Source organism: Pelobates fuscus, chromosome 5, assembly GCF_036172605.1.
Source record: "Pelobates fuscus isolate aPelFus1 chromosome 5, aPelFus1.pri, whole genome shotgun sequence".
Taxonomy (NCBI): Eukaryota; Metazoa; Chordata; class Amphibia; order Anura; family Pelobatidae; genus Pelobates; species Pelobates fuscus.
Window position 1 is genome coordinate 154,952,051 of NC_086321.1, and position 25,304 is coordinate 154,977,354.

A 25,304-nucleotide genomic window follows, 5' to 3' on the forward strand; every position below is an offset into this window, starting at 1 on the left:
GAAATGGAGAAACACAATAATAAAAACAAAGTACATACAGTTTCAGCCCTTTGGAATACATATGTTCAGTGTTTAACAGTTGCTGACCACTAAAACTTAGAAATATGAATACCTATTGCCTGAGACATGTCGTTTCAGGTGCTAGGCAAGCAGTTTTTTCTTCTTGCGCCTTTAGTCCTGCTGTGCGCTAGCGGCAGGGCTTCTACACCATGGCCTGGGTGTGGCCTTGGCGTAGGGACAGAGAGCATGTGGTCTTCACCTCCGGCAGGTGCAGACTAGTTATCATTCCCTTGTAGTCCGGGGCTCACTAATGAGTTTGACTACAGTGGAGTTGCAAAACTTTTCCAGATCAGATATATATTGTTTTTTTGGATTTAAATGGAGAAAATTCTTTGTGCAGAACTTTTAGTGTGCAGGGTTTTAGACAGTTGTCATGACAGGCTTGTAGATTGGGTTACTGCTTTAGTCCCTTAGAAAAGTAAATTTTTAAAGAGGGGGAAAAACAAAAAGGTTAACACCGCTGCACTAAATATCAAGGGACACTGCTGGTGGCCTTCTGTTGAGGAGGCCCTTTGTCCCTTTTAAAAACTTTTTTTTTTTTTATTTAATGTGATTCTAGTTGTAACGGAGTTTAGAATCTGTGCATGGCCTGTCATTATGTTCTGATAGAAAGTAATGGCAATTTTAGTTTTTTTAATTTTTTTATTTTTGTCGTGCAGGTAGGTACATTGCAAGATCAAACGCCACAACAGCGTACACATGGTGTACAGTTGAAACAGTGGCATGAGTGCATGCACACTTTTTTTGGTACATAAACAAGCTTAACGTAACTTATGAGCATTCGTGGTAAGGTGTAGTACACATATAAAGTAAGAGTGAGGTACAAAAAAAAGGTATGTAGATTAGGTCTAGCTGGATATAAAATAAAAGTTTTAAAGTGGTCTCAACATTGGTTGAACCAGCACGTTACTTGTAAGGAAAGGAAGACGAGGTGTTGCGTCAGGTTAGCGGTCTGACCCATCGTGAGGTGCTAGTGGTGCCAGCTTAGTTAACTAAGGCATATCTCCCTTGTGTGAGTTGAAAATAAAATAAACACTAGGCATAACATTCTCTGCTCTGCTTATTGGTTAGTAAAATGAACATATGTTGGGCTAGCAAGATATAACTGGCTGTTACTGCGCAATACTAAATTGTTGAAACATGCTTATGCAGGGTATGTCTGCGGATGGGTAATTATTCTTCGCATTCGGACTGGGTACAAATCCTGCCATTATTGTTACGAGAGACCTATGAGCTTGCTATTTTCAGTGATGACTGAGAGCCTATGGAATCAGATTCTAAAAGAAAATAATAATACTGGGATATATAGGCAACAGGCTTGGTACTAACAAAGCAAAAAAAAAAAACCTGAGATAGGAATCCCTAGAACATGGCTGTCCTGTGTGAAACAAGGAGCTTGCTAGACATGTCAGGCAATGAGGTGATTCATACATTATATATGTAATCATGCTATAAAGAAGGCAACTGCATAAATAAGAAAAGAAAGATAAAAGCGAATTCAAGTGAGCCTTGCTGTTGAGAGTCCACACTGGGGTGCTTAGCCGATGCCTGTTAATGGCAGGCCGGCAACTCTGAGAGGAAGTAGTCCATACAGTCCCGCCGGCCTGTTTGATGGGTCGTCCTCTGCTGCCCTCATTGTCATGCTGTTGATGGAGCCGCCATTGGGAGGAGTAGGGAGAGTGAGTGTCCCTGACCGTTGGGCGTTGAACCTGCTCGTTCCTGTCGCTGGGGCTCTTGGTGCATTTGGATGGTAGGTATTAGGGAGTCCCGTGTGCATCTGGGGTATGACTTGCCTTTGACTGTGGGGCCCATCAGTGCGGTGCCGTCTCCCAGGTGGTACAGTATGCATGAGAGAGTAGTAGTTAGGGGGTAACCCTGGGGAGAGCCACTGTTGAGACTGTGGGTGATTCACCCGCGGTCAAGTGTTGGGGTGTTGGAGCTTGCGTCGGGTTCCTCACCTCCTTCTCCCTGCTCTCCAGGTCCCTCTCTGGGTCCTAACCGGCGCTGCGGGTTTCTGCCTGGAATCCCCTGGGGTTGTTGCAGGTGGGACCTCCAACTCCGTCTCATGCTACCACTAGAGTGAAAGCACCGCCAGCATTCAAGTGACCAAAACATCAGCCAGGAAGCATAGGAACTGAGAAGTGGTCTGTGGTCACCACCTGCAAAAACCACTCCTTTATTGGGGGTGTCTTGCTAATTGCCTATAATTTCCACCTGTTGTCTATCCCATTTGCACAACAGCATGTGAAATTGATTGTCACTCAGTGTTGCTTCCTAAGTGGACAGTTTGATTTCACAGAAGTGTGATTGACTTGGAGTTACATTGTGTTGTTTAAGTGTTCCCTTTATTTTTTTGAGCAGTGTATGAGTAACTGGTCCTGTCATGTTTAAATTGATGCATGTATTGTTTGCATTATTAATCTCATAAATAAAGAATTGAGAAAGAAACAAAAAACACAATACTTTGTTTTCCAGACCGAACATGTCATTAGGCAACACAATTATATTGAATTTTACTATTTTAAAGTCTTGGGAATTGATGTAAATTGCATACATCAAGCATGTCAAACCTGCGGTCCACAAGAGAGCAAAGCTTGCCAGCCACTCCCCCTTCCCTCATGCTCGCAGTGCCAGAGGAGCGTTTGGCCTGTTTGAGCAGAGAAGAGCAAAGCTGGGACTGGAGGACAGGCGACTCCTCTTGGGGTAAGGGAAGGGGGCTTGGGGGACCTTCCTGTGTAGTGTATTAATTTGAGGGAGGGAGGGGGCAGTATATTGATTTGATACGGGTGGGAGCCAGTGTATTAAATTGGGGTAGGGAGTTGGCACTGTATTAATTTGGGAGAGGGAGGGTGCCAGTGTATTAATTGGGGAGGGGGAGCAGTGTATTCATTTGAAGTAGGGAGGGAGGGGGCAGTGTATTAGAGTGGTGGGAGGGGTAGTATGATAAATTGGAGGGAAGGCAGTGTATTTAGGGGATGAGGGGACAGTGTATTAGATTGAGTGGATTTAACTCCTAAATGGCAGAGGATTGAGCAGTGAGGCTGCAGGGGCATGTTCTATACACCAAAACTGCTTCATTAAGCTAAAGTTGTTCAGGCGACTATAGTGTCCCTTTAAGACCTAGACTCTAGGTGCCGCTTCAGCACCAAGGGTATTTACAGTTATTATTTCAATAGTATAGACCGAATATCTTTACATACTGTCCAGTTAACATTTAACCCATCTACTATTTGAGTTAGCATATGGACATTAGCTATTTTCTTCTATCTGATAGAGAACCCACCAGTGTGTAATTACTGTTTCAGATACACTGCATACTAACAGTTTAGGTTACCTCTCCTGCTATTCACGGTCAGGACTTCTGTGCTCTCTCTTACGGTTATATACCCTGATAGACGTGTGCAGGGCTATATCTATACCAGTATTCGTTTCCGTGTACATGATTCCCTAAAAGGGTGCATTGCTACCCCACAGCAACCAGTAGTACGATACTCTACGTAGGTCTCTACGGCGTACAATTTTCTGTTTTGCCGATTAGACCACTTACCTGTTGTTCAGAAGCACGTTTGTAATATACTAATAACACTTATTTATTTTTTTTTATTTTCCTATATATGGTGATAAGTTGAGTGCAAAATATCCTGATATTCAAACATAGAATATACAGAGAAAAGAGGAATTAAGACCGAAGGTAGTAGCTCTGAAACTGGAAAGGAAAAAAGGGGTTCACCAAAACCTTTTTAAAGCAATTCAAAATACACTATATAATACAGTGTGAGGTATCCCGGACCTAATCAGTAGAATTGATGAATAATAAATATATGCTTAATCTTAATGCGACGTTAATAAAACACTTTGTCATCCTAACAGCAGTATAAGTTCAAAGCAATGTAGGGTGAATATGTATGGCCACTAACCCTGCTTATGAGAATAAATCGGGGTGGATGGCACCAATGCCAAATAATATACTTTTATAAGGACCTACTGCAATCTTCATCCCGTGAGAACAGTGCTTACTCCTCGATGTGAGTTCTGTAGTGGAACGCCCTGTGACATGGACACCGTCCTCACCGGCAGTCGGGATACAGAGGACAAACTTACCATCATCCTCATCCATCACTGTATGGTTTTAAGGTTTTCTTGCTTATTTCATCTCCTATAGACTGGTTATCACACTGTGCTGTTATTTTTATCTTCATTTTTACATTTTTATTAATAAACAGTTTTTTTAATATATCCACTTGTTCTTACTTTTTAGTGTTTTAGCGATATTGCTAATATTGCTTATCAGCAACCAGTTCCATATACTGGTATGCTTGACTACATAATGACATTATCTTGATCTTGTATCCTTTTAAAAGTATATTATTTGGCATTGGTGCCATCCACCCTGTATTATTCTCATAAGCAGGGTTAGTGGCACCTGCACCATACATATTCATCCTTCATTGCTTTGAACTTATACTGCTGTTAGGATGCCAAAGTGTTTTATTAACATCTCATTAAGATTAAGCATATATTTATTATTCATCTATACTACTGATTAGCTCCGGGATACCTCACACTGTATTCTATAGTGTATTTTGTATGACACTCTTAGAGTTTCTTTTCCCAGTTTTTCCCCTCCTCCCCTCAGATACACTATTTCTTGTTTATTAATTTTAGCACTAATTCAGTATTTTCGATTTAGGAATTTTGTTTGTTTCTCACTTTAACAAATAGCCTGCATCATATAACATGACTAACCGGTTTCTCTCATAACATATGCCAAAGTGTAGTATAGGTGTGCACATTTTGTTAGGGTGTGTTCAGAGAGAATCCTGTTATTTTACAAAAACATTGACTCCATTCTGATGGCTGCCGTACAGGGTTTGGCTCTACCACTTATGTGTTTTTGAGAAAGTAGATGTACGGCAGCCATTCAATGTGCTCTACTAAATGCCTCGATAGAGGCTTCACAAAAAGAGCAACTGGAAATCTGTCATAACAAGTGATCATGGGTACAGCCATCTCTGCAATCCGTACAGTCAGACATGTGCCCTTTCGTTAATCTGTTATTCTACCTCCGGCAGCAAATAAAACCTGTATGAAAATAATTATATGCTATAAGTAGTTTGCCCCACCAGTCAATATGTATTATGTCTTGGTGCACTTAATAAGAAAGTGTTAAAATCTGGGTGGAACAAACACTTGGCAAAAGCAAGAAACATCTGCAGCGGAGCTCAGTACTCAGCCAGAGTATCTCCATTTTCTCTCCTTCTATCCACATAATACAGTAATAGTTATAATAGTCCTTTCCGAATACATTAGCCGTAACTTAGTACAACTTTTATTGCATAACAAGCACGTATTCATAGAGGGGGAACAGCCGCAAGGGGTAATCAATAGAACAATCCCTCCCCAGCAGTCTAGGTTGCAAAGGCCGATTCAATTACTGTTTAGTTCTTCTTCTTACCAATATATATTCCCCAAATATTGTACATAGCCAGGTAGCTCCCAGACTCACCCACACACAGTCCAATTAATGCCCGGATCGTAGGTTCCTAGCTCAAACTACAACACTTTACATTGTAACCGGGTCGAGTTCCAGTCGTGCAGTTGCTTAATTGACCACTCCACAACACAAAATAAGGGGTATCCTAGTTTAACCCCAGTTAATTAAAGTGCTAATTTCAATGGGAAATCAGCACTTTTATAAATTAACTAGGGAACTTCCCCCACCGGCTCTCACTCAAACAGGCAGGGAGGATTCCTTCCTACTTCCGTTAGCTCCTCTGAACTTACGGAAGTGGCAGGCACGCTATACGAGTGTCCCTCACAGACCTCAGACCAGCTCCTTGACTTAAGAAGGGCAAACGCACCGGGATGCGTATGTGCACGAACCGGCACATGTGCACGCGGGGACCAAGTCAGAGGCTTCTCAATGAGTAACCTCTGGTTGGTTATTTCTTTGTGAAGAGACTGAAAGTCTTTTCCATGAAAAAAGAGGAGGGTTCACAAATGCTGCCATCATAAAAACTGCAGCTAATTCAAACTTTTAGACTCGCAATGAATATATACATAAAAATATGCATGCATGTATTCATTGGAGGTATATTTACTAAACTGTGGGGTGTTGGAAGTATGGTGTGGTCCTTTAATCCCGGTCAGGGAAAAGGTGTTTCTGGGGCCTCAGAGTGGGGAGCACCTCAGAGTCCTGGGCAGCTTTAGATTCTTCTTCTGCTCTCTGTCCTCTATAATTAGCGTTCCACCTGGTTGAAGTTCTAGCCGGCCATTGTTATCTTCCAAAAGCAGAGTTGCACGCAGCCAGTGGGAATTCCTGGTCGCTGGTCTGGAGGCTAAGGTTGTGGTGATGCCATAGTGAGGAGCTTGGTGGGACTGCATTTACTAGAGCCAAAAAGTTTTGTAGTGGTTCCACAACAACATATCTCTTACCACTTCCTTTTCTCTTTCGTGTTTTTCCAAATTTCATGTGCAATTCTTAGACTATATGAATTTAATCTGAATATACAGACATGGGAAAAATTAAGTTTTGTTTATGCACAGCTCATTTACGGTCACAGCATTTTTAAATCAGGTTGAGGTCTGGACTTTAGCTGGGCTATTTTAATACCTTCATTCTTTGCTTTTTCAGCCATTCTGTTGTAGATTTGCTGGTGTGCTTGGGATCATTGTCCTGTTAATTATATTCATCTAGAAAGGGTTACATGTTGCATAGTGAGTCCAGCAACACCCTTCTCTATGAAATGGAGCTGGAAAAGACAAATATACTAGCCAATGAAATTGTATAGCTTTGCTCCACTAATTGCAATATATTGAATAAAATGTCTATAAAACCCCTGATGAGAACACATGATTTTGCATACAGACATGCTGTCCGTGTGAGCTCATTTCTTCTCTCCGCTAGCTGCCTGTCAAAGCTCACCATGACTTGTCCTGCTAAGACCCAGTAGTATGTTGGACAGCAGGTGAATCTAAAGTACCCTCTAGTAGGAATTTGGTTCTACATGTTGCATGACCCAATTTTGCCCAAGCTTTAGCTGTCTGACAGATGGCCTCGCATTTGACTCTATAATACTTTGGTATACAGAGGAGTTCATGGTCAACTCAATGACTGCAAGGTTTCTAAGTCCTGTGGCTACAAAATAAGCCCAAATCATCACCATGCTTGAAAGCTAGTATGAGGTGTTTGTCCTGATAGTAAGATAACAAAGTAAAATAATGCATCATCAGTAGTATCTGCTCAACCCCTGGGGGTTGCAGGTTTAATTCCCAGCTTGGTTACCTCAGTCTTTCATCCTTCCGAGGTAGATAAAATGAGTACTATTAAATTGGGTAATCGTAATATCCCATGGATGTTGGTCAAAAGTAACATTCCCAGGAAGTACTTTGGAACCAGAGAATTTCTGAATGTACCTTTCCTGGTTAAACACTTTGTTGTTGTTATTCTTATATGCTGTTTAGTTTTTGCCAAACATGGCGCTGTGCATTGTGGCCATACATCACTTCACGCATTAGGCTATCTACATAGGAAAGCATTGCCTCGATGCTTATCTATTGGTACTTCACTGTTGCTGGATATCCTAATGCAGAGTGCAAGGATGCTCAGCGTTGTTTCTGAATTGCCTATAGTAGATGTCCGATAGTCAGCCACTGGAGATAGTCTTAGTCTTGCACAGTAATCGTAGCAGTTTCTCAAAAACAGGACAGGGACACTGCATCCCCCAGACCACTTCAATGAGATGATGTTTTCTGGGTGCCTATAGTGTCCCTTTAATCAAGGGCATTTGATTAGCAGCACCTGTCTGCTACTTGGAATATGGAAGCAGTAGTGGTATACTTTTGTACACATGGCGTCTCCATTTTGGCTTTATTTTTGTTAAATCATGTAACAATGTGTGTTGCTCATCTGAGGATGTATTTACCTAATTTTAAGACCTGCTAAGGAACAGATTGCTATTGTGTCCTGATATCTAAAACCATTGAATTCTTAGTGTGTACTATCTTTTTCCCATTACTGTATATGAACGCTTAACCCCTTAAGGACGGCGGGCGCTCTATGCTATCCTTTTTGGGGCAGTACTAAACACCAGCGGCCGGCGTAGAACGACCCCACCATCCTTTGTACTTATCGGGTCGCGATCCTGGGGTCTGTCTGGGAGCTCAGGCAGACCCGCTCTGCCCTTTCCGGCCATGTGATTGCGGAGTCCTTGTGATCACATGGCCAGAATACCCGGCTTATGCAGGGCCTGCAGGGGGCCTGCCTGAGCTCTCAGGCAGTCCCCCAATGCCTGCAAAAAGTTTTTAAAGTTTAATAAAGTAAATAAAAGTACTTGGAATATATATATATATATATATATATATATATATATATATATATATATATATATATATTTTACAGACTGAAACGTTGACTAGAACGTTGTGTGAATTTGTAATTGCTCAAGCAACAGATGAAATTTACTTTGAAAGACTCCTGAGTGCTCTCTACTGGTATTGTGTGTGTGTGTGTGTGTATATCTATGTATATGAAACCTTGTTGACGTGAACTCACAGGACTCAATAATATTATTCAATCATGCTGGTTTATTGAAGCATCAAATATTACAAAAAAGTGTTGACGTTTCAGTCCTATCTGGACTTTTTTCAAGACCAGATCAGACAACCCAAGGTATTGCAAATGGGGTATGTCCAGTCTTTTTAGTAGCCACTTAGTTTTTTTTATATTTTATTCATATTAAATTATGCTTAGTATACAAATATTTGATGTGACATGAAAGACCTGTTTCTCCTGAACAAAATATGTAAGTGTGGGTACACATAATATAAAAAGAGGTGAATTACGCCTGAACAGACAGCGCAAATTCAAGGTTTTGTTTACGTTTTGATTTGATCACAACTTGTACAATTGGCTCAGCCCTTAAGGGGTTAATTAGTCTTGATTTCCAAATCCATTTCTATCAATTGTTCTGAGTTTACAGATTTTATATAATTTCAATTAAACTTTGATCAATCTTGCATGCTTTGTGTAACCTCACAATTTGTTCCACTTGCAGTAAATTTATAAAAGATGTATCCCTTATACTTGGAATATAGATGTAAAAGCACTTGTTCTTAAATTACAAGTAAAATCTGCCTACATTGAATCGGTTATTATTTGGAATATTTTAAATGCAGTACTTTTACTGTACAAGTAAGCAATGAAAATGTTTCTTAAAGTTCTGAAATTCAGTTTAAATCCCAGTTTTCACTTACTGTGCATGAACAGCGAGGTGGAGTTAACCCACAAAGGTAATCATTACAGTTTATTAACTGCAATAATTACCTTTGCAGGGTTAAGGGACCTGGGAATGTTCACCAATATCACTTAACCCCTTAAGGACCGGACTGTTTTTGCGATGTTGTACATTTGCGACCAGGCATCTTTTTACACTTTTGTGGTGTTTGTGTTTAGCTGTAATTTTCCGCTCTCTCATTTACTGTTCCCATACAAATTATATATTGTTTTTTTCAGGACAAAAGGGGCTTTCTTTACATACCATTATTTATATAATCTCATGTAATTTAATTTTTAAAAAATGAAAAAATATGATGAAAAATTGAAAAAAATACACGTTTTTTTTTTTTACTTTTATGTGAAAAATCTTTTACTCATCTACAAAAGCGAATGAAAAAAACTGCTAAATAGATTCAAAATTCTGTCCTGAGTTTAAAAATACCCAGTGTTTACATGCTTTTTGCTATTTTTTTGCATGTTATAGGGCTATAAGTACAAGTAGGATATTGCGGTTTCAAAACATACATTTTAAAAATGTATCAATAGTGACATTGTAACACTATTATCTGTCATAAATCGCTGAATAACACCCCACATGTACATATTTTTTTTAAAGTAGACAACCCAAGGTATTCAATATGGGGTATGTCCAGACTTTTTTAGTAGCCACTTAGTCGCAAACACTGGCCAAAATTAGCGTTCATATTTGTTTGTGTGTGAAAAAAGTAAAAAACTAAATTGAACGCTAATTTTGGCCATTGTTTTGCAATACCTTGGGTTGTCTTCTTTTGCAAATGGTATGCCATCATGGGGGTAATTCTCATTCCTGGGCTACCATACGCTCTCAAAGGCTACGTAACCAACCTGGCCATTTTCAATGTAAAAATATTTGACCCATATATTTGACCCTGTAACTTTCAAAAACGCTATAAAACCTGTACATGGGGGGTACTGTTATACTCAGGAGACTTTGCTGAACACAAATATTAGTGTTTCAAAACTGGAAAATGTATCACAACAATTATATCATCAGTAAAAGTGATGTTTGTGTGTGAAAAATGCAATAAAAGTCACTTTCACTGACAATATCATCGCTGTGATATGTTTTACTGTTTTGAATCACTAATATTTGTGTTCAGCAAAGTCTCCCGAGTAAAACAGTACCCCCCATGTACAGGTTTTAGGGTGTCGTAGAACGTTACAGGGTAAAATACAGTGACAGCAAATTAAATTCTCTGGACTTTCGGCCTGGGTTGGCAGGCAGGTCCCTTAAATTGCAATCAATAAAATAACTTAATTATGTAAAAATATTACATAAATACGCACGTAGAATTTAAATATATATGCATATTTATATATTTGAAGTCTACGTGTATATTTATATAATTATTTATGTAATTTTGTATATGGACATATGAATAGTTCGTATTCTTTTTATTTATTTATATATACATAGATATATATACAATTTCATTCTAAGTGTATTTTGATATAAATATATATATATTAATATCAAAATACAGTTAGAATAAAATTTCGTATAGATATATAATTTTTTTAAATTTTTATTATTATTTTTACATGTTTAATTTAATTTAAATTACTTTTTATTTGTATTTTATAATATATATATACAATATATATAGTTATTGTATATATTATATATATATATATATATATATATACGTGTGTAATTTAATTATAAGTGTATTTTTATATTAATATATGTACATATTAATATAAAAATACACTTAGTATGACATTATATATGATATATAGACGTATAATATATGTCTATATATATATATATATATATATATATATATATACACACACATACATACACACACATATATAATAATAATTTTTTTTTATTCACTTTAACTTTATTTTTTTTTATGATTTTACACTTGCAGGGAGACTGCCTGTCAGCACAGACAGTCCCCCTGCAGGCAGACACTAGGACACCTATTGTGACCATGTGGTCGCCCTGTTGGGCGATCACATGGCCACAGGGGTCCTAATCCGCCATGGGGAGACTGTCTGGGCTGCAGGCAGTCTCCCCACAACGGGAGCACCGCCGGGGGAACGACGGCGATCGGGTAAGTACCTCTTAAATTTAGGATGGTTCAGGACAGTCGTCGGTCGGCAACGCAAAAATGCCGATGACGGTCCTGAACCGTCCTGCGTCGTTAAGGGGTTAAATGAGCTGAAGTGTCTGGGTTCCTATAGTGTCCCTTTATGAGATGACACACGTGATTGGCATGCATAACGTGCCAGTAGGAGAACAAGAACAAAAGTCTATACAAACTATCTTCTCGTGTGAAGCATATGCAAGGTCAAGTGCGTAATAGCACAGCAAGGCCATAAGCTGAAACATTTGGCGAGTAACTGTCTGGCAAGTAGCTTAGGACCTGAAATTGTAAGTTCTGACTTAGAGGGTTTCCCCTTTTAGGGGTGAGAACCCTTTTGTATTAGTCATTGTGATATCAGCGTGATGGTAAAGTCGCATTGGTACTGCTTGATTTTCTGCTGCCAAAGCATTAAAAAAAAAAAAATCAGGTAGCCTGCTGATTTTCCTATTGCTTTCATTCTCTGTCAATTCACCTTGAAATAATTGTTCAAACCCTACAGCTCTGATTTTTATTTCCTAAATGCAGTGTTTGCTGAATTCAATTACATACAATAAAACAGAGAAAAGAGTTACTTGCACTCAATCTCAAATCCCAATGCACATTTGAATAACTGGAGGTTTTTAGTATCACTTCAATGGCCATTAGTGTGTAAGCTCACCTGCCACGTCAAGGCAATCCCTTTAGGTGAGTCCTACACTAGCAATTCACCTTGTTGCTTTCAGCTTAAAGTAAAGTAAAAAAAAAAAAAGAATAAAAAAAAAAGACAGAGGTATTTTTCTAAATCCCTACCTACTTATTAACCATTGACGTGACAGGTAAGTTTACAATCTAATGGTCATTGGACTAATTCTAAAAATATGGCAGCTCCTTCTCTCTCTTGTTTCCTTCAGTCGATACCCCATGGCTCTTTCTCTATGAAATCCTTCTGCACATCTTTCTTGCAATTAAACTATGTGACGACATATACCCACGTGTATGATAGTGATTCAGTCTCATGTTCTAGTATGTCCATTTAAAGGTTCTTCACATTATAGACTTACAGTGGCTCTGTTACCATAATTTGCAAAGGCACAACAATCTTTTTCCACAAGGCCCTCTTCTTCTGACACTTCAGCTGGCGGGCGAGGGGGCATGACAGAGCCATTTTGATCAAGACAAGTGGCAGATAGACCTTCATATCTTGACTTTTATTTAAACAGATTGTTTCATCTATTAAATTCATGTTTTATATATGACAACCTTTGCCAATAAATTTCATTTCCAAAGTTCGAATGCTAATGCGAAAATATCAGCATCTGCGTTAGCATATATTTGCAGACTAGAAGGATCAGACACCCAACAAAGCTAAACAAGTGATTCCTGCGTGTGTTTTTTTTTTTTTTTTGGTAGAGACTTTCAAGCAAATGCTTACCATAGAGAATTCTCTGTGCTGGAGTAGTGTGCATGGAATTGTATCGGCCTCTGTGAACTGTAGCATAACTCATTGAACAGGGGGAAGGCAGATGCGAACTAGCCCAGCAGGCCTACGGCTTCCACTGGTGCTGTAGGGCTAATGGAAACACAGGATAACCTTCCCAGTTGTCTGACAACAACGTTTTATAAAAGTGCTGATTTCTCCAGACACACAAAGCATGTCATTATCAAGTGCTTTGTGTCTACTGTATCTTTTAAAGGATCACTATAGTGTCAGGAAAACAAAGTGGTTTTCCTGACACTATAGTGCCAGGGTCCCACTCCCGCTGATCTGAAGGGGTTAAAACCCCTTCAGCAGCTTATCTTTTTCCAGCGCAGGGCTCCCTCGGCGCTGGTGACCTCTCCTCCCCGCCAACGTCAGCTCCCTCTGCCAACGTCAGCGGAGCCGAATGTGCCGCGTGTGGATTCAAGCAGTCAATAGGAAAGCATTTTTCAATGCTGGCTGGCTTAACCCTGCAATGTAAACATAGCAGTTTCTCTGAAACTGCTATGTTTGCATCTGCAGGGTTAAAACCTGAGGGACATTGCACCCAGACCACTTCATTGAGCTGAAGTGGTCTGGGTGACTATAATGTCCCTTTAATCATTGTTACAAATGGTCTGATAGATTAACTTGGGGTGGTGCCAGGAATAACCTTTCCAGTGCCCTATAACCTAGGGTGCCTCTTTTAATATGTAATGATTGTAAAAGAAAATCTTATTTACTGTGAAAAATAAAATCTATAACCTCCCAAATTAACAAGCTATCATTGGTACAAGTTCTACTTTCTTCTATTTAAAGCTATTTGCCTAATTTTACAGAAAAAGTATACAATAACAAAGTGATGTATTTACAAGATTAGCAGCATTTCAACCTAAATTTTTTTTTTTTTTTTGGTACGTGCTGAGCCTGAAGGATGTTTGTTATTGCTGTTATGGCTGTGACTTTCTCCTCTGTGTGTACTGTTTGTGTGCCCAGAAGACATACTCTTCATGCTGAGGTTCTGCCCAAAGTGTCTAGGTTGCAGTCTAACTGCCCTGGTCCCAAACAGAGATGAACAGCCTGGCTCAGATGGCGTCTAAGAAACAAGCTAATCTGTCACCTTAAATAAACTATATATATATTTCATCACTACAGCACAAATAACAGTCTGGTAGAATATTTTAAAAGTTCAGCAGTTTAAGATATTTTTAGAAAGACATTCTCACTTGGATTTTAGTCTTTTTTTTTTTTTTTTTTTTTTTTTGCTGAGAACATTTTTCCTAGACTGCACACAAGCTTTTCCTGATTCACAGCTCTTTTTCCATTTATAACTGGTGTTGATATCAGGAATAGTAATAGGAGGGAGTTTAGATGAGTTCCCAAAATGCTCAGAACAGTTATGTTGATAAGACAGAGTATTATGATGTGCTAGTGGCTGAAACCACAGGTGCTTTGTGTGATGATGGCCATTACAGTAAAAATTATAAAAAATATTAAATGTTGAGGGGAGAACAAGTAGCACTGCCCTTCTTAGAAACATAGACTGTTATGGCAGATAAGAACCATTCGGCCAATCTAGTCTGCCCAATTTTTTAAAAAATACTTTCATTAGTCCCTGGCCTTATCTAATAGTTAGGATAGCCTTATGCATATTCCACGCATGCTTAAACTCCTTTACTGTGTTAACCTCTACCACTTCAGCTGGAAGGCTATTCCATGCATCCACTACCCTCTTAGTAAAGTAATACTTCCTGATATTATTATTATTATTTTTTTTTATTCTTTATTTTGCAGTGCATTATCAATAGTACAAACTTGTATGAGTACGCCACAACAGCGACTGTATGAGATATAACATTTGTCAGAACGTTTTGTTGCTGGGGTGGGGGTAATCTGTGCACCTTTTTTGTTGCTATGGTCTGTGTAGTTATATCGAGTGGTCTCCTATGTCAGGGTTGTGCGTGTGGATATAGGCTAGCGTCTCGTTAGTAAGTCAGGATCACCAAGTTGTGACACTGGCATAGGTTTGATGCTGGACAGCCTCTTATCCCTTATTGCTATGTGCCATACTGTGGATTGTGTGTTAAGGGCTAGGTGCGAAATAGTTGTCTGTGTAGTCCATTTGTCCTTTGGAGCTTGGGGGTGTGTGCCTTTGCAGGGCTCTGTTGTTGTGGTTGGGAAGTGGGGCTGTGTGGCACCAGTGGGCTAGTACGTCTCGAGTGGATAGACACTCCATTGTTTGCTATGCCACTTGACCCCGGGGCATTGGGGGAGGGGGGGGGGGAGCCCCAGCGCAATCCAGTCACCCATATGATGCGACTTGGGCCTTCTATTGCTGTTTGCGGGGCTGGGTGCCTCGGGTGCATTGGTGTGTCAGTGGTTTAGCGTTTGTAAATAAAACATGTCTAACAGGTAACATGGACATTAATAACAGTAACAATTGAAGCTCAATTTAGGATTCAGGTCGCAGGTTCCGGGTGCTGTGTGTCTGGTCCCGTGGTATGGTTGGAAAGTCCCAATGTGTTCAATAGGGCTGGGCCTTCTTTGATGGTGGTGATTTTGTAATGTTGTTCGCCTTTGGTCGCCCATCTGTATTTGAGTCCTGCCGTTTGCAGGGTGGTGGTTACTGGTTGCAGGCTCTTGCGCCATAACAGCGTGTCCCTGCTTAGGTCCTGGAAAAAGGAGAGTCTGTGCATTCGAAATTATAAGGTGTCATTCCTTTTAAGGCTGTCATGAGGGCTATTTTGTCCGTCAGGGTTTGGCAGCGTAAAATAATGTCCCGTGGGGCCGCTTTCGGTGCTTGTTGCGGCTTGGCGATGCGATATATGCCGTCAAACATAAAGTGTTACGTAAACTTGTTTGTTGGGGATTATTGAGGTCACTAGACGCCTGATAAAGTGGGGTAATTCCTCTAGTGGTACTGCTTCGGATACCCCTCTAATCTTTACATTCTTCCTCCTTCCCCTGTCATCAATTACATTGACTTGCCTGTTCTGTTCGCCTGTTCTGTTCGCAACTGGGCGATATTGGTTTGCATCGAGAGTAGGTCCTGGCGCAGACCGCTTACGTCTTGTGCCGTGGCCTGGGCCGACACCGCCTGCACCTCCGCTGCTAGCCCCTTCAGGTCTGCCTGCCACATTTGTTGGAGGTTCCTTTGCAGTCCAGCTAGCATTGCCTGGATGTCCTGCTTAGTTGCTGGGGTCATGTCACCTGTGGTTTGAGTGTGCGGTCTGTCAGTTTCAACCGCGGGCATGCTGTGCAGAGAGTCCTCATCGTCGGATCTCTCTAGTGTGACTGCCGTGGCGGCTCTGGTCCGTGCAGGTGGGGGATTTTGCAGCATGCTGCCTATGTCTTGGTGTGAGGCGTTTGCGTGGGTTTGTGGGACTTCTTCCCCATGTCGTCCGAGAAGTAGGGGTCTGCAGTGGCAACATGCGAGCCTGCTCCCAGCCACGATGTGACCTCCCTGGCGAGGTTCTGGTCGCGTGTGCTGTAGGCCCCAGCTCCCTTGGCGCGGTGTTTAGTGCCCGGCGTTTGAAAAAAAATAATATGCAGGTTCGGCAGGGTGCCTAGAATCTGTGCCCGTGTTCCGTTTTCGTCTATGGGCCGTGAGATTACTTTTATCGCCCGTTTTATGCGCTGGCTGGCCGGAGCTAGTAGAAATGGCAACTGTCTTGGTGCGCTGTTGGCTCCGCCCCCCCCTCCCCCCCCCGATATTATTTTTAGACCTTTGCCCCTCTAATTTAAGACTATGTCCTCTTGTTGTGGTAGTTTTCTTCTTTCTTATGAAGGCCCAATGTTTTCAATTGCACACAATCTATTTGATTAAAAAATTCCTTTGTTTTAGAACTTGATTTTCCACATTTTCTTTGTGGTTTTTTTTTTTAAATAGTATTTTGTGCTTATGATATATAATTACAAATTAAAATACACTTGGGACGGTTGACCTTGCTTAGCCTAAGGTGTTCAGCAAGTGTGATCGTGTTTTCTACTAGTATAAATCTGTAAACCGTCTCAGGATCCAGTGTTCACATCTGTTTTCATGCCAAATAGGACCTCAACAACACCCAGTACATTTTTACAGAAAACTGTTTTGTTTAACCCGTTGCTTTGGAATATGTACCTTTTGACACCAGTGTGTGATATGTGCTGTGTGGCTCGGGGTTACGAGCCAGGGCTGTTTTCAGTGTGCCAGTCTGTAGAAGGTGACAGTGGTGGGGGTGAATGGCTGTTGTGGTTAACCGTAAAGAATGTGCCCATTGTACAACATTGACAGAGCGCTCTGTGTCTCAGCCTGGCATTTCTACAGAGGCTCTGTGATGGAAACCCTCTCTTGTAAAGCAGTCACAAATAGTTCTGGGACTGCATAACAGTTATTAAAATCTCCCTGGGCTGCAAATTGCCTAACCAGGGATAACATTGGTTGGTTCTTTTATTTGTGAATGGCAGGCGTTGCTCACAGTGTGTGGGTTGGATGCTGCTGTTTAGCACATTTCACAAATGTTGCTGCAAACCATAGTTTTACAAATCCACTTAAACTGTTGCCCTAAGATTCTTGCATTGTGATAATGTTGCTGACTTCTTGGCCAACACAAATGTGGGGTTTTAGAAGATCAAGATTGTATAACTTTTTAAATCAAATGTTACTTTTTAAAGAATTGTTTTACGTTTTATATGTCCCCATAAATTATAAAATCTAATATGTTTATTTGTTTATGATATGCACCTGTCACAGGTTTTATAGATTACTGCTTTTTCTTGAAAATGCAGTGCTCTTCTAAGTTATTGGACAGATAGTCTAGCACTGCAGTTCTCAGTTAGATTGCATCCTTTTGCATTTTTTGACAGTTCTTGAATCTCTAGTTCATGGGAAATGTTAAATTCCACTCAGTTGACATCACCTCTCATTTGTATTTATGTAGTGCAAATATATATTTTTAAATGTGCTGTTTGCTTAGCTTTTTTTGTCACGATTTACAAGTAAGTGACAAAACAAGCATTGCAAACAGGAGCAAACGATGACAAAGGCAGTTACCAAACAAACATACTCGCTAAAGGGAGTGGGTGCTAATTACACGATAGGCAAGTGAATAAAATATACTCACAAACGAAGATTACATAGGTGTCGACCATATACAGTGTTCCTGTAAATGTTTGTTACGGAACAGTAGAGTAAGAACATGACAATTCTTAGACCCTCAGTGAGCAGACAATTTAGGTTATGTGAAACAAACTGATCAGTGGAGGGGGGAGCCTGATGGTGGATTTCCACATCTGTGGGTAATGACCGAGAAATAGAATGTAAGCTCACAAAAGAGACAACCAATGTTTCTCATCAGCATATTGGAAGAGGTGAGAGTGTGTTTTTAATTAATGTCAAGGATACGTAAATTAGTGTAGAGCTATGGAGAGGTTGGTGTGTTTGCATTTTTAGTTTGGTTTTAAGGACTGCTCATAGGGGAAGAAACCGTATTAATTAATTTTAAATTAGAAAATGGCAAATGGAGTTTTTTTTTTGGCAAACTAAGGCAATTGGATGTGGTGGTTTACTGTTTACCGAGTTGTCAGTCAAAAAAGAAGCCTTTTTGGGTATTTTATTGGCATAGAAAGGGTCATGCTTATTGAAGTAAAGTAGTGAAGAAATTCTGATTTGAAAAGGTTTGTTTCAAAAAGAGAGCAGACATGCAGTTAGAGATGGTAAAGAAGCAACTGGAGACACAATCAAAGAAGGAGATCGTTGGAAGAGTTGCTATCATCTATGTGGTACTGGAAGTCCACATTCTGTTTTTAACACACTCAATGATGTTCTTACAAGAAAACTTGCAGATTCCCTGTTTAGACTTCTGTAACATTATTAGCATCCACAATGTTATACACATAAACACCCCCCCCCCCCCCTTTATAATATACCACTCACAGTAAGTCTTAAAAGTAAATGATCAAAAACTGTATAGTGATTTCCCTTATAGTAACACTTATTTACTTATAGTAACACTGTTCAATTTCATCTCCGATCAAGCTATCTTTTCTGGTTTACTAAGTTAGATTTTTCCCCAAATAAGCATACCTAATTTATTATTATTATTATTATTAGTTTTTTGAGAAGTAGGCAAAAACTGTGGGTTTCCGAAAAGTCAGTATTATTATGCCACAGTGTAGCCTAGAATATGGTACACAGTAAAAAGATGGAAAACAGAAGGGCATCAGAATATTTTGTATCAAATAGGGAGTTTTGCAGTGTGCAGTATACTTTGGAGAGTTGCAGTACTCATGCATAAACATATGTCCCAAATCCATTTTCTTACTTCTGAGTTACCCAAGTATATCAGATTATCATACTGGATGGTTGGTGGAAGCACTCAAGGTTGTTCTTTGGGGGCATTGTCTGCTCCTGTGGTGAAGAGTGAGTTATCCTCCTCCTGCGTTTCCTCGAATTTGCATGCTGGATGCTGCTCTCCTTCTGCTTAACCGTTAAAGAAGAATTATAGACACTGTGTATTTAAGATAAAGGTAAAGCCCATAATACCAACCCCCCCCCCAAGGCTTTTAGTTGCATTAGCTGCTGAAAATGCACATGATTGAATTCTTGTTACATTCTTACTACTTTAGAGAAATTTGTCATTCCCACATATTGACAGTCTGTAGAGTTGTTTTGAAGCAAATTACGGAGTAAAACTTTGCTATTTCAATCAGGTGGTCTCAGAGACAATCTGATTTGTGCAGCATGGCGTTTGGCTGTGCAGGCACATTAGCCTCACAATGCTTTCCTATAGGAAAACGATTGAGATAATAAAGATTTTGCATCTCCGCCAAGGAGGCGTGGCCAACTGTGTAGCTAGCACTGCGGCATCAGAGATAAGATGAATAATATACTTACTCCTTTTGGTTGGGTGGGTCACCTGAACGGTGATTAGGACACTGTAGCATTTTGTGCTGGCATTGGTACCTTTAGGACAGAGAAACCTCTGAGGTCTACCACTGCAAGCATACAAAATCTCTCCTTGTTTGCTGGCGAAATACTGTGCGTTATTGCCTACTTAACCTTTTGCTAATTTTTCTACTGCATGTTGGTATCAAGCTATTGCCCAATATGTTATGTTCACGATTGTATCATTTTGACTGTTGCTTGTGTTAAGCTTTCTCTACGGGGACATACAGGACATATAGGAAGGCTGAAGTTGATGGACACAGGTCTCTTTTCAGCCTATAACTATATTGTGCTTTTAATATTTTTTTTATTTTTTATTATGTAGATCTCAAAGAAAAGAGTGAATATTTATTGAGTGTGTCATGTTGTATTAACTCAGCCTTTCTTCTTCTTTCCTTTAGGGCTTATTCTTTGGTGGATTCTAGTCAAGTCTCCACGTTCCTGATTTCAATCCTTCTTATAGTCTATGGCAGCTTCAGGTGTGTATCTGGTAACATTTATGCCACCCGCAGTAAGCACTGGAATGACAGCGCAATCTGGAGCAGTTTATCAACGTCTGTCTCCTTTCCTATTTCATGGATTTGCTGCATCTGTGCCTAAATGCATGATTCATGCAGCTATTGTGTGCAAAACACAGCCACTGTGTAAAGTAGTCACTGGAACACTGCCATCCTCATAGTGGGTATTTTACTCATTGGAAGCTGTGATTGTGTAGGAAAAGAGAAGCTTTTTGTATCACGGACCATTCGGAGCTCTGTGTACCTCTTCATTTCCAAGTCCTTTATTGCTGCAGGATATTACTATCTGCCAGTGTTATATTATGGGCAGAACATGTACACGTGTCTCGATACAGACTTCATGGTTAGAATTATAGCCACCAAGATGTATTATTTATGTAAATTCAAAAGTACAGTATGGAATTTATACTTGTAGAGTACCGGTAATTCTATTTTAAAAATGTTACAATTGTAACAAAAAAGGAAAATCCCACTGTTCTAAGGTTTCACTTTTTTGCAACACTATACAACAGAATTATTCTTACTTTATATTTGTGAATACTACAATTTTTTTTCAATCTTTCTGTCTTCTCTGTAGGTCTCTCAACATGGATTTTGAAAATCAAGACAAGGAGAAGGATGGTAGTAGCTCCCCTGGGACCTTTAGTGGGAACAGCACCAACAATAGTAAGAGGAGGCCAAAAAAGATGGCAGGCCAGACAGGCTCACAATTATAATACACAATGATTTTGTAGATGGTGTCTTGCATGTCTGCTGTGGTTAGTTGCAAAGCTGAGCGTATGACATGACCTTTGAATCATTATTGTGCAGTGATGTAGCATTTAATCCAATTAATTTCTGACCATTGCCTGGTAGGATTAGGTTCAGGTGCCTTAATCCTGTGCGCAATCCTATAAAATGATTCTTATAGTTAGCTGTCAACTGATACTTGCAATAAAAGCACAAAATATGTGTGGATGCCAGCATCCTGAATCAGGCTTTTGTGAACAATATAAAGTGATTAAATGATTTACCGGTACATCAGCATCCTTTTTTCCCCACAGTAGGACAAAACGACTGATTATTTATGTTGTGTTCTGTATAGAGACTTTTTTCCCCCCTAATTTTTCCATCACCAAGTTAATATTTTTATCTTCAGACCTATACTCTAAAAGTTATTTTGCTATATAACACATAGTTTTGTTGGTATCCATTCATTTTTTTCTGTATTTATTTCTGGTTAATCTATAAAAATAGTCTTAGTAACCACTTTGAATGACAAGTAAAATCTTATATTTCTCCCACATTAAACTGCAAAAATGCCGTATGATTTAAATTATTTCCTTAGGCAGTCCTACACACTCTTAATAATGAAACCTAGAATTCTGGTGTTGCTGCGCTCTTAAAAGTAATGTCTTACTTTACAGGGTCTGGAGAAAACAGAACCACATTTGTCGACCGCAGCATTCCCTCTTATAGCAACATAAATTAACATAGATAACAAATATTTAACAGGCTAATTTGTGTAGCATGGTTACGGATCTCATTGTTATTATGGTTTCTTGACTTAAGGTAGACAAAAGTAGATCCTCACATGCTGTAGAAGTCTTTCGCTTGCCCGGTTAAAGGGAAATGTATCATTTCACAATTATTTTTTATATATACAAATATACAAAGATAAAGCAAGAAGACCTGTGAAAAGTGCTTAATAAATGCTTATGAACTTGATCAGATTACTTTATTAGGCATACTTTTCAGCTAGGGGCATTTCTGCAGCCCCCTTCTCCCCCCCTCCTCTTACCAACTTATCTAAATTTAAGACCAGCCCACTAATGACTGAAACTGGGCATCATTATGCAGCAACAGGAAGAGAGAAACCAGACACCGGAGTCTGCTCTGCACAATCACATTGTTCAAACTCCATGTCAGGATGTTGCAAGGTGAAGAGATCTTACAACTATACATGTGTGAAGCTGGCAGGCATGCCCAATGCACTTTTACATTCCTAGGGATAAAACCCTGATTAGATAATTGTCTCCCTTGCAGTGGGTGTGAAAGTATACGTTAAAGCCTTTAAGCTGTCTCAAAGTGATGTAAGTTCCTTTAAATTACATTGTCAGAGCTGTCCTTGGAGCAACAAAGTATTGGATTTAGAGATTACTCATTTCAATATATATTGACTGGTTTGTGAATGAGTTTTCCTGAAGACTTTGTAAGTGATGAATTATGAATATAGGAAAAGTGACGTTCGGGTGTACAATTTATGTTGCCAAACTTTTAACAAAACTGTTCTCTTTCAGGTATTCAAACTATTGACTCAACTCAGGCTTTGTTCCTTCCCATTGGCGCATCTGTCTCTCTGCTGGTCATGTTTTTCTTCTTTGACTCTGTACAAGTCGTTTTTACAATTTGCACTGCTGGTGAGTCTTCCAGGTCAACCCAACTGTAAAAATCTTTGGTAACAACTAGGTACTCATCTCTCTTTCTCTCCCACCCCCTTTTTCTTTTCACAGTTCTTGCAACAATAGCATTTGCATTCCTTCTGCTCCCAATGTGCCAGTATTTAACCAGGCCCTGTTCTACTCAGAACAAGTGAGTATGGGTTAATAGACCAAAATTCTTAGTGTCTGTGTACATACATATTATTAAATCCTGTATCTAGGCTATTTTATTTTTTTTGTTCTGAGACATTTTTCCTACCCTTTACTATATTATTTATGCCTTCATCTTTTATCTAACCATTCCTTCTCTGTCATCCCTTTGTTTGTCTACAGACAGTTTGCTTATTAACATGCGGCTAATTATTTTTTTTTGCTCCTTGCCATGTAATCTTCATTTGCTCACCACCCCCAGTGTTTGTTCGGTATTAAATGTGCCCCATTGTTTTCTTGCTGCATTAATGCAGTCACTTGTTTCATCACTCCACCCCTCTGCACGTCTTTTATATGCTATTTTTCTCGAGATTGCAAATAAAAAGCATTGTCCTCTTTGCAAATGTTTAAGGAGTGCATAATGTTACTGTGAAAAATAGATGCATAGTTGTCTCATTGTAGTGTTTGCTTTAAATAGTAATGTTTGGTATGTTTTAAGATATTTTTAGTACTAGATTTGAACCTGCTGTTGGCCATTTTATTCCTTCTATCTGTTTTCTTGCAATGGTTTAAAAAACAAACATGGTGCCGAGTGTTCAGTTACAGGGATAGCTTTTAGCCAGCTATATTGTAGTCTTCCTGGCTGTTTGCGAATTATAGGAGTTGTTAATAAGCAGCAATAAATGCATTAATGAAATGACTTTGTTAAAGATGTTAAACCATTTTAAACCTTTATAACAATGGTATGTCTCAATTAACTACTGAAGTCCCACAAGTATAGCATGTCTGACACACATTATCACTATACATGCCCATTTTTAGACTTGATACTTGCAGCTTTGGCATTTGCATTAAAAAAAAAAATACATTTAAACCTAGGAATGAATTTACTACAAATATCATTGAGACATGTCATTTTTGTAATATTATACTACTATTTTAGGAATACTACTTTAGTTTCTAAGAGTGCTGCTATTTTTCCTTCTGAACCTTTCAAAAAGATTGCTTGACAATTGTTATTTTGTAAACCCTGCTTGGTAATATCACTGGTTAACTGTACTGCTTTAATGCAGCAACCTTCTTCCTATGCAAACTATTGTATGCACTCCAAAATTTCCACAGAGCTCTAGAAAATAATCTGGATACCTGATTAAAGGAACAGTCAGGGCACCATAACATATCATAAAAATGAATGTTGCCAGGAACCCACTGGCACTTTCTTAACTTTAGGTGTTTAACTGATCACTTTATAAACATAGCCATTATTACTACTTCAAAGGTTCTTTAAGGACTTTGTGAAACTTGCTTTGTGTTTTGCAGGATATCCTTTGGATGCTGCGGCCGTTTCACAGTTGCTGAGCTGTTGTCATTCTCCCTTTCTGTGATGCTTGTCCTTATTTGGGTGCTCACAGGTCACTGGCTGCTCATGGATGGTGAGTAACATCTGGGAAAGCGGTCAGAAAAATCTTAGTCAATGGTTTTGTAGCCTCTGTATTGGCACACATAATGTGGGTCCTCAATGTTTGCTTTGGTCAAATCTTATTCATCATACCTCGGGAATCTTGGTCATATCAGTCATTAAGCTAATTGTGTAGTTGATGGGTGGATTGTAAAGTTAGTTCCATGAATGGGATTTGATTATTTAAACCAGGGATGACTGAATCCGTATTGTATGCAATTGCTCTACAAAGTTGGTAGCTGTGCATGCAATTTTGTAATTTACCGTTTAATTTCTAGAATAATTTGATAAGTGTTTGTGCAATTTCTTTGGTGGGATGCTGGATCTTATGTTTATATTAAAGGGATTTAGCACTCTTTTTAAATGTATTTATTCATTTTACTTATTACAGCCTTGGCCATGGGACTGTGTGTGGCAATGATTGCCTTTGTTCGTCTGCCCAGTTTGAAGGTGTCTTGTCTGCTGCTTTCTGGGCTTCTCATATACGATGTTTTTTGGGTAAGTAAATGGGTTCCCAAACAAGGAATGGGTGCAAAAGCCATCTTTAAATGAAAGCTTAGTACAGTGTGCCCCGAAACATCTTAAATCCTAAGAATGCAGAATGAAAAATTGTCAGGGCCTCAAGCCCTGACAATTTATACTTTCCTGTCAGGTTCGCTTCTTGCCTAGAATATGGGTTTTTGACTGTATCTATTTCCAGATAGTCTGTGATAGGTCTGAAACATGAATAGTTAATACTTAAGTAGTTAAAAGGTAAGACGCACCACTCTATAATTGCCTGTGTTGAAGTATAAGTATATATTTTTTTTGGTGCATAGGGACCCCATCTCATTCTCATTAATATTGCAGAATTGATACCACTACATTATTGTCAATTTTGCACTGAAAGTCCTTTGATTTAGATCAAAATATTATTAAAATACTT

The 25,304-nt window shown here is 39.3% G+C and overlaps 1 protein-coding gene across 1 annotated transcript in view; it reads left to right on the top strand.

Annotated features, from left to right (window-relative positions):
• Window positions 1–25,304, top strand: part of SPPL3 (signal peptide peptidase like 3) — a 57,984-nt gene that overhangs the window by 26,918 nt on the left and 5,762 nt on the right. Inside the window, exons 2-7 of the mRNA XM_063454572.1 lie at window positions 20,234–20,311; window positions 20,928–21,016; window positions 22,630–22,749; window positions 22,843–22,921; window positions 24,241–24,353; window positions 24,771–24,877. Of these exons, the coding sequence (XP_063310642.1) occupies window positions 20,234–20,311; window positions 20,928–21,016; window positions 22,630–22,749; window positions 22,843–22,921; window positions 24,241–24,353; window positions 24,771–24,877 (586 nt within the window). The remainder of the gene's footprint in view (window positions 1–20,233; window positions 20,312–20,927; window positions 21,017–22,629; window positions 22,750–22,842; window positions 22,922–24,240; window positions 24,354–24,770; window positions 24,878–25,304) is intronic.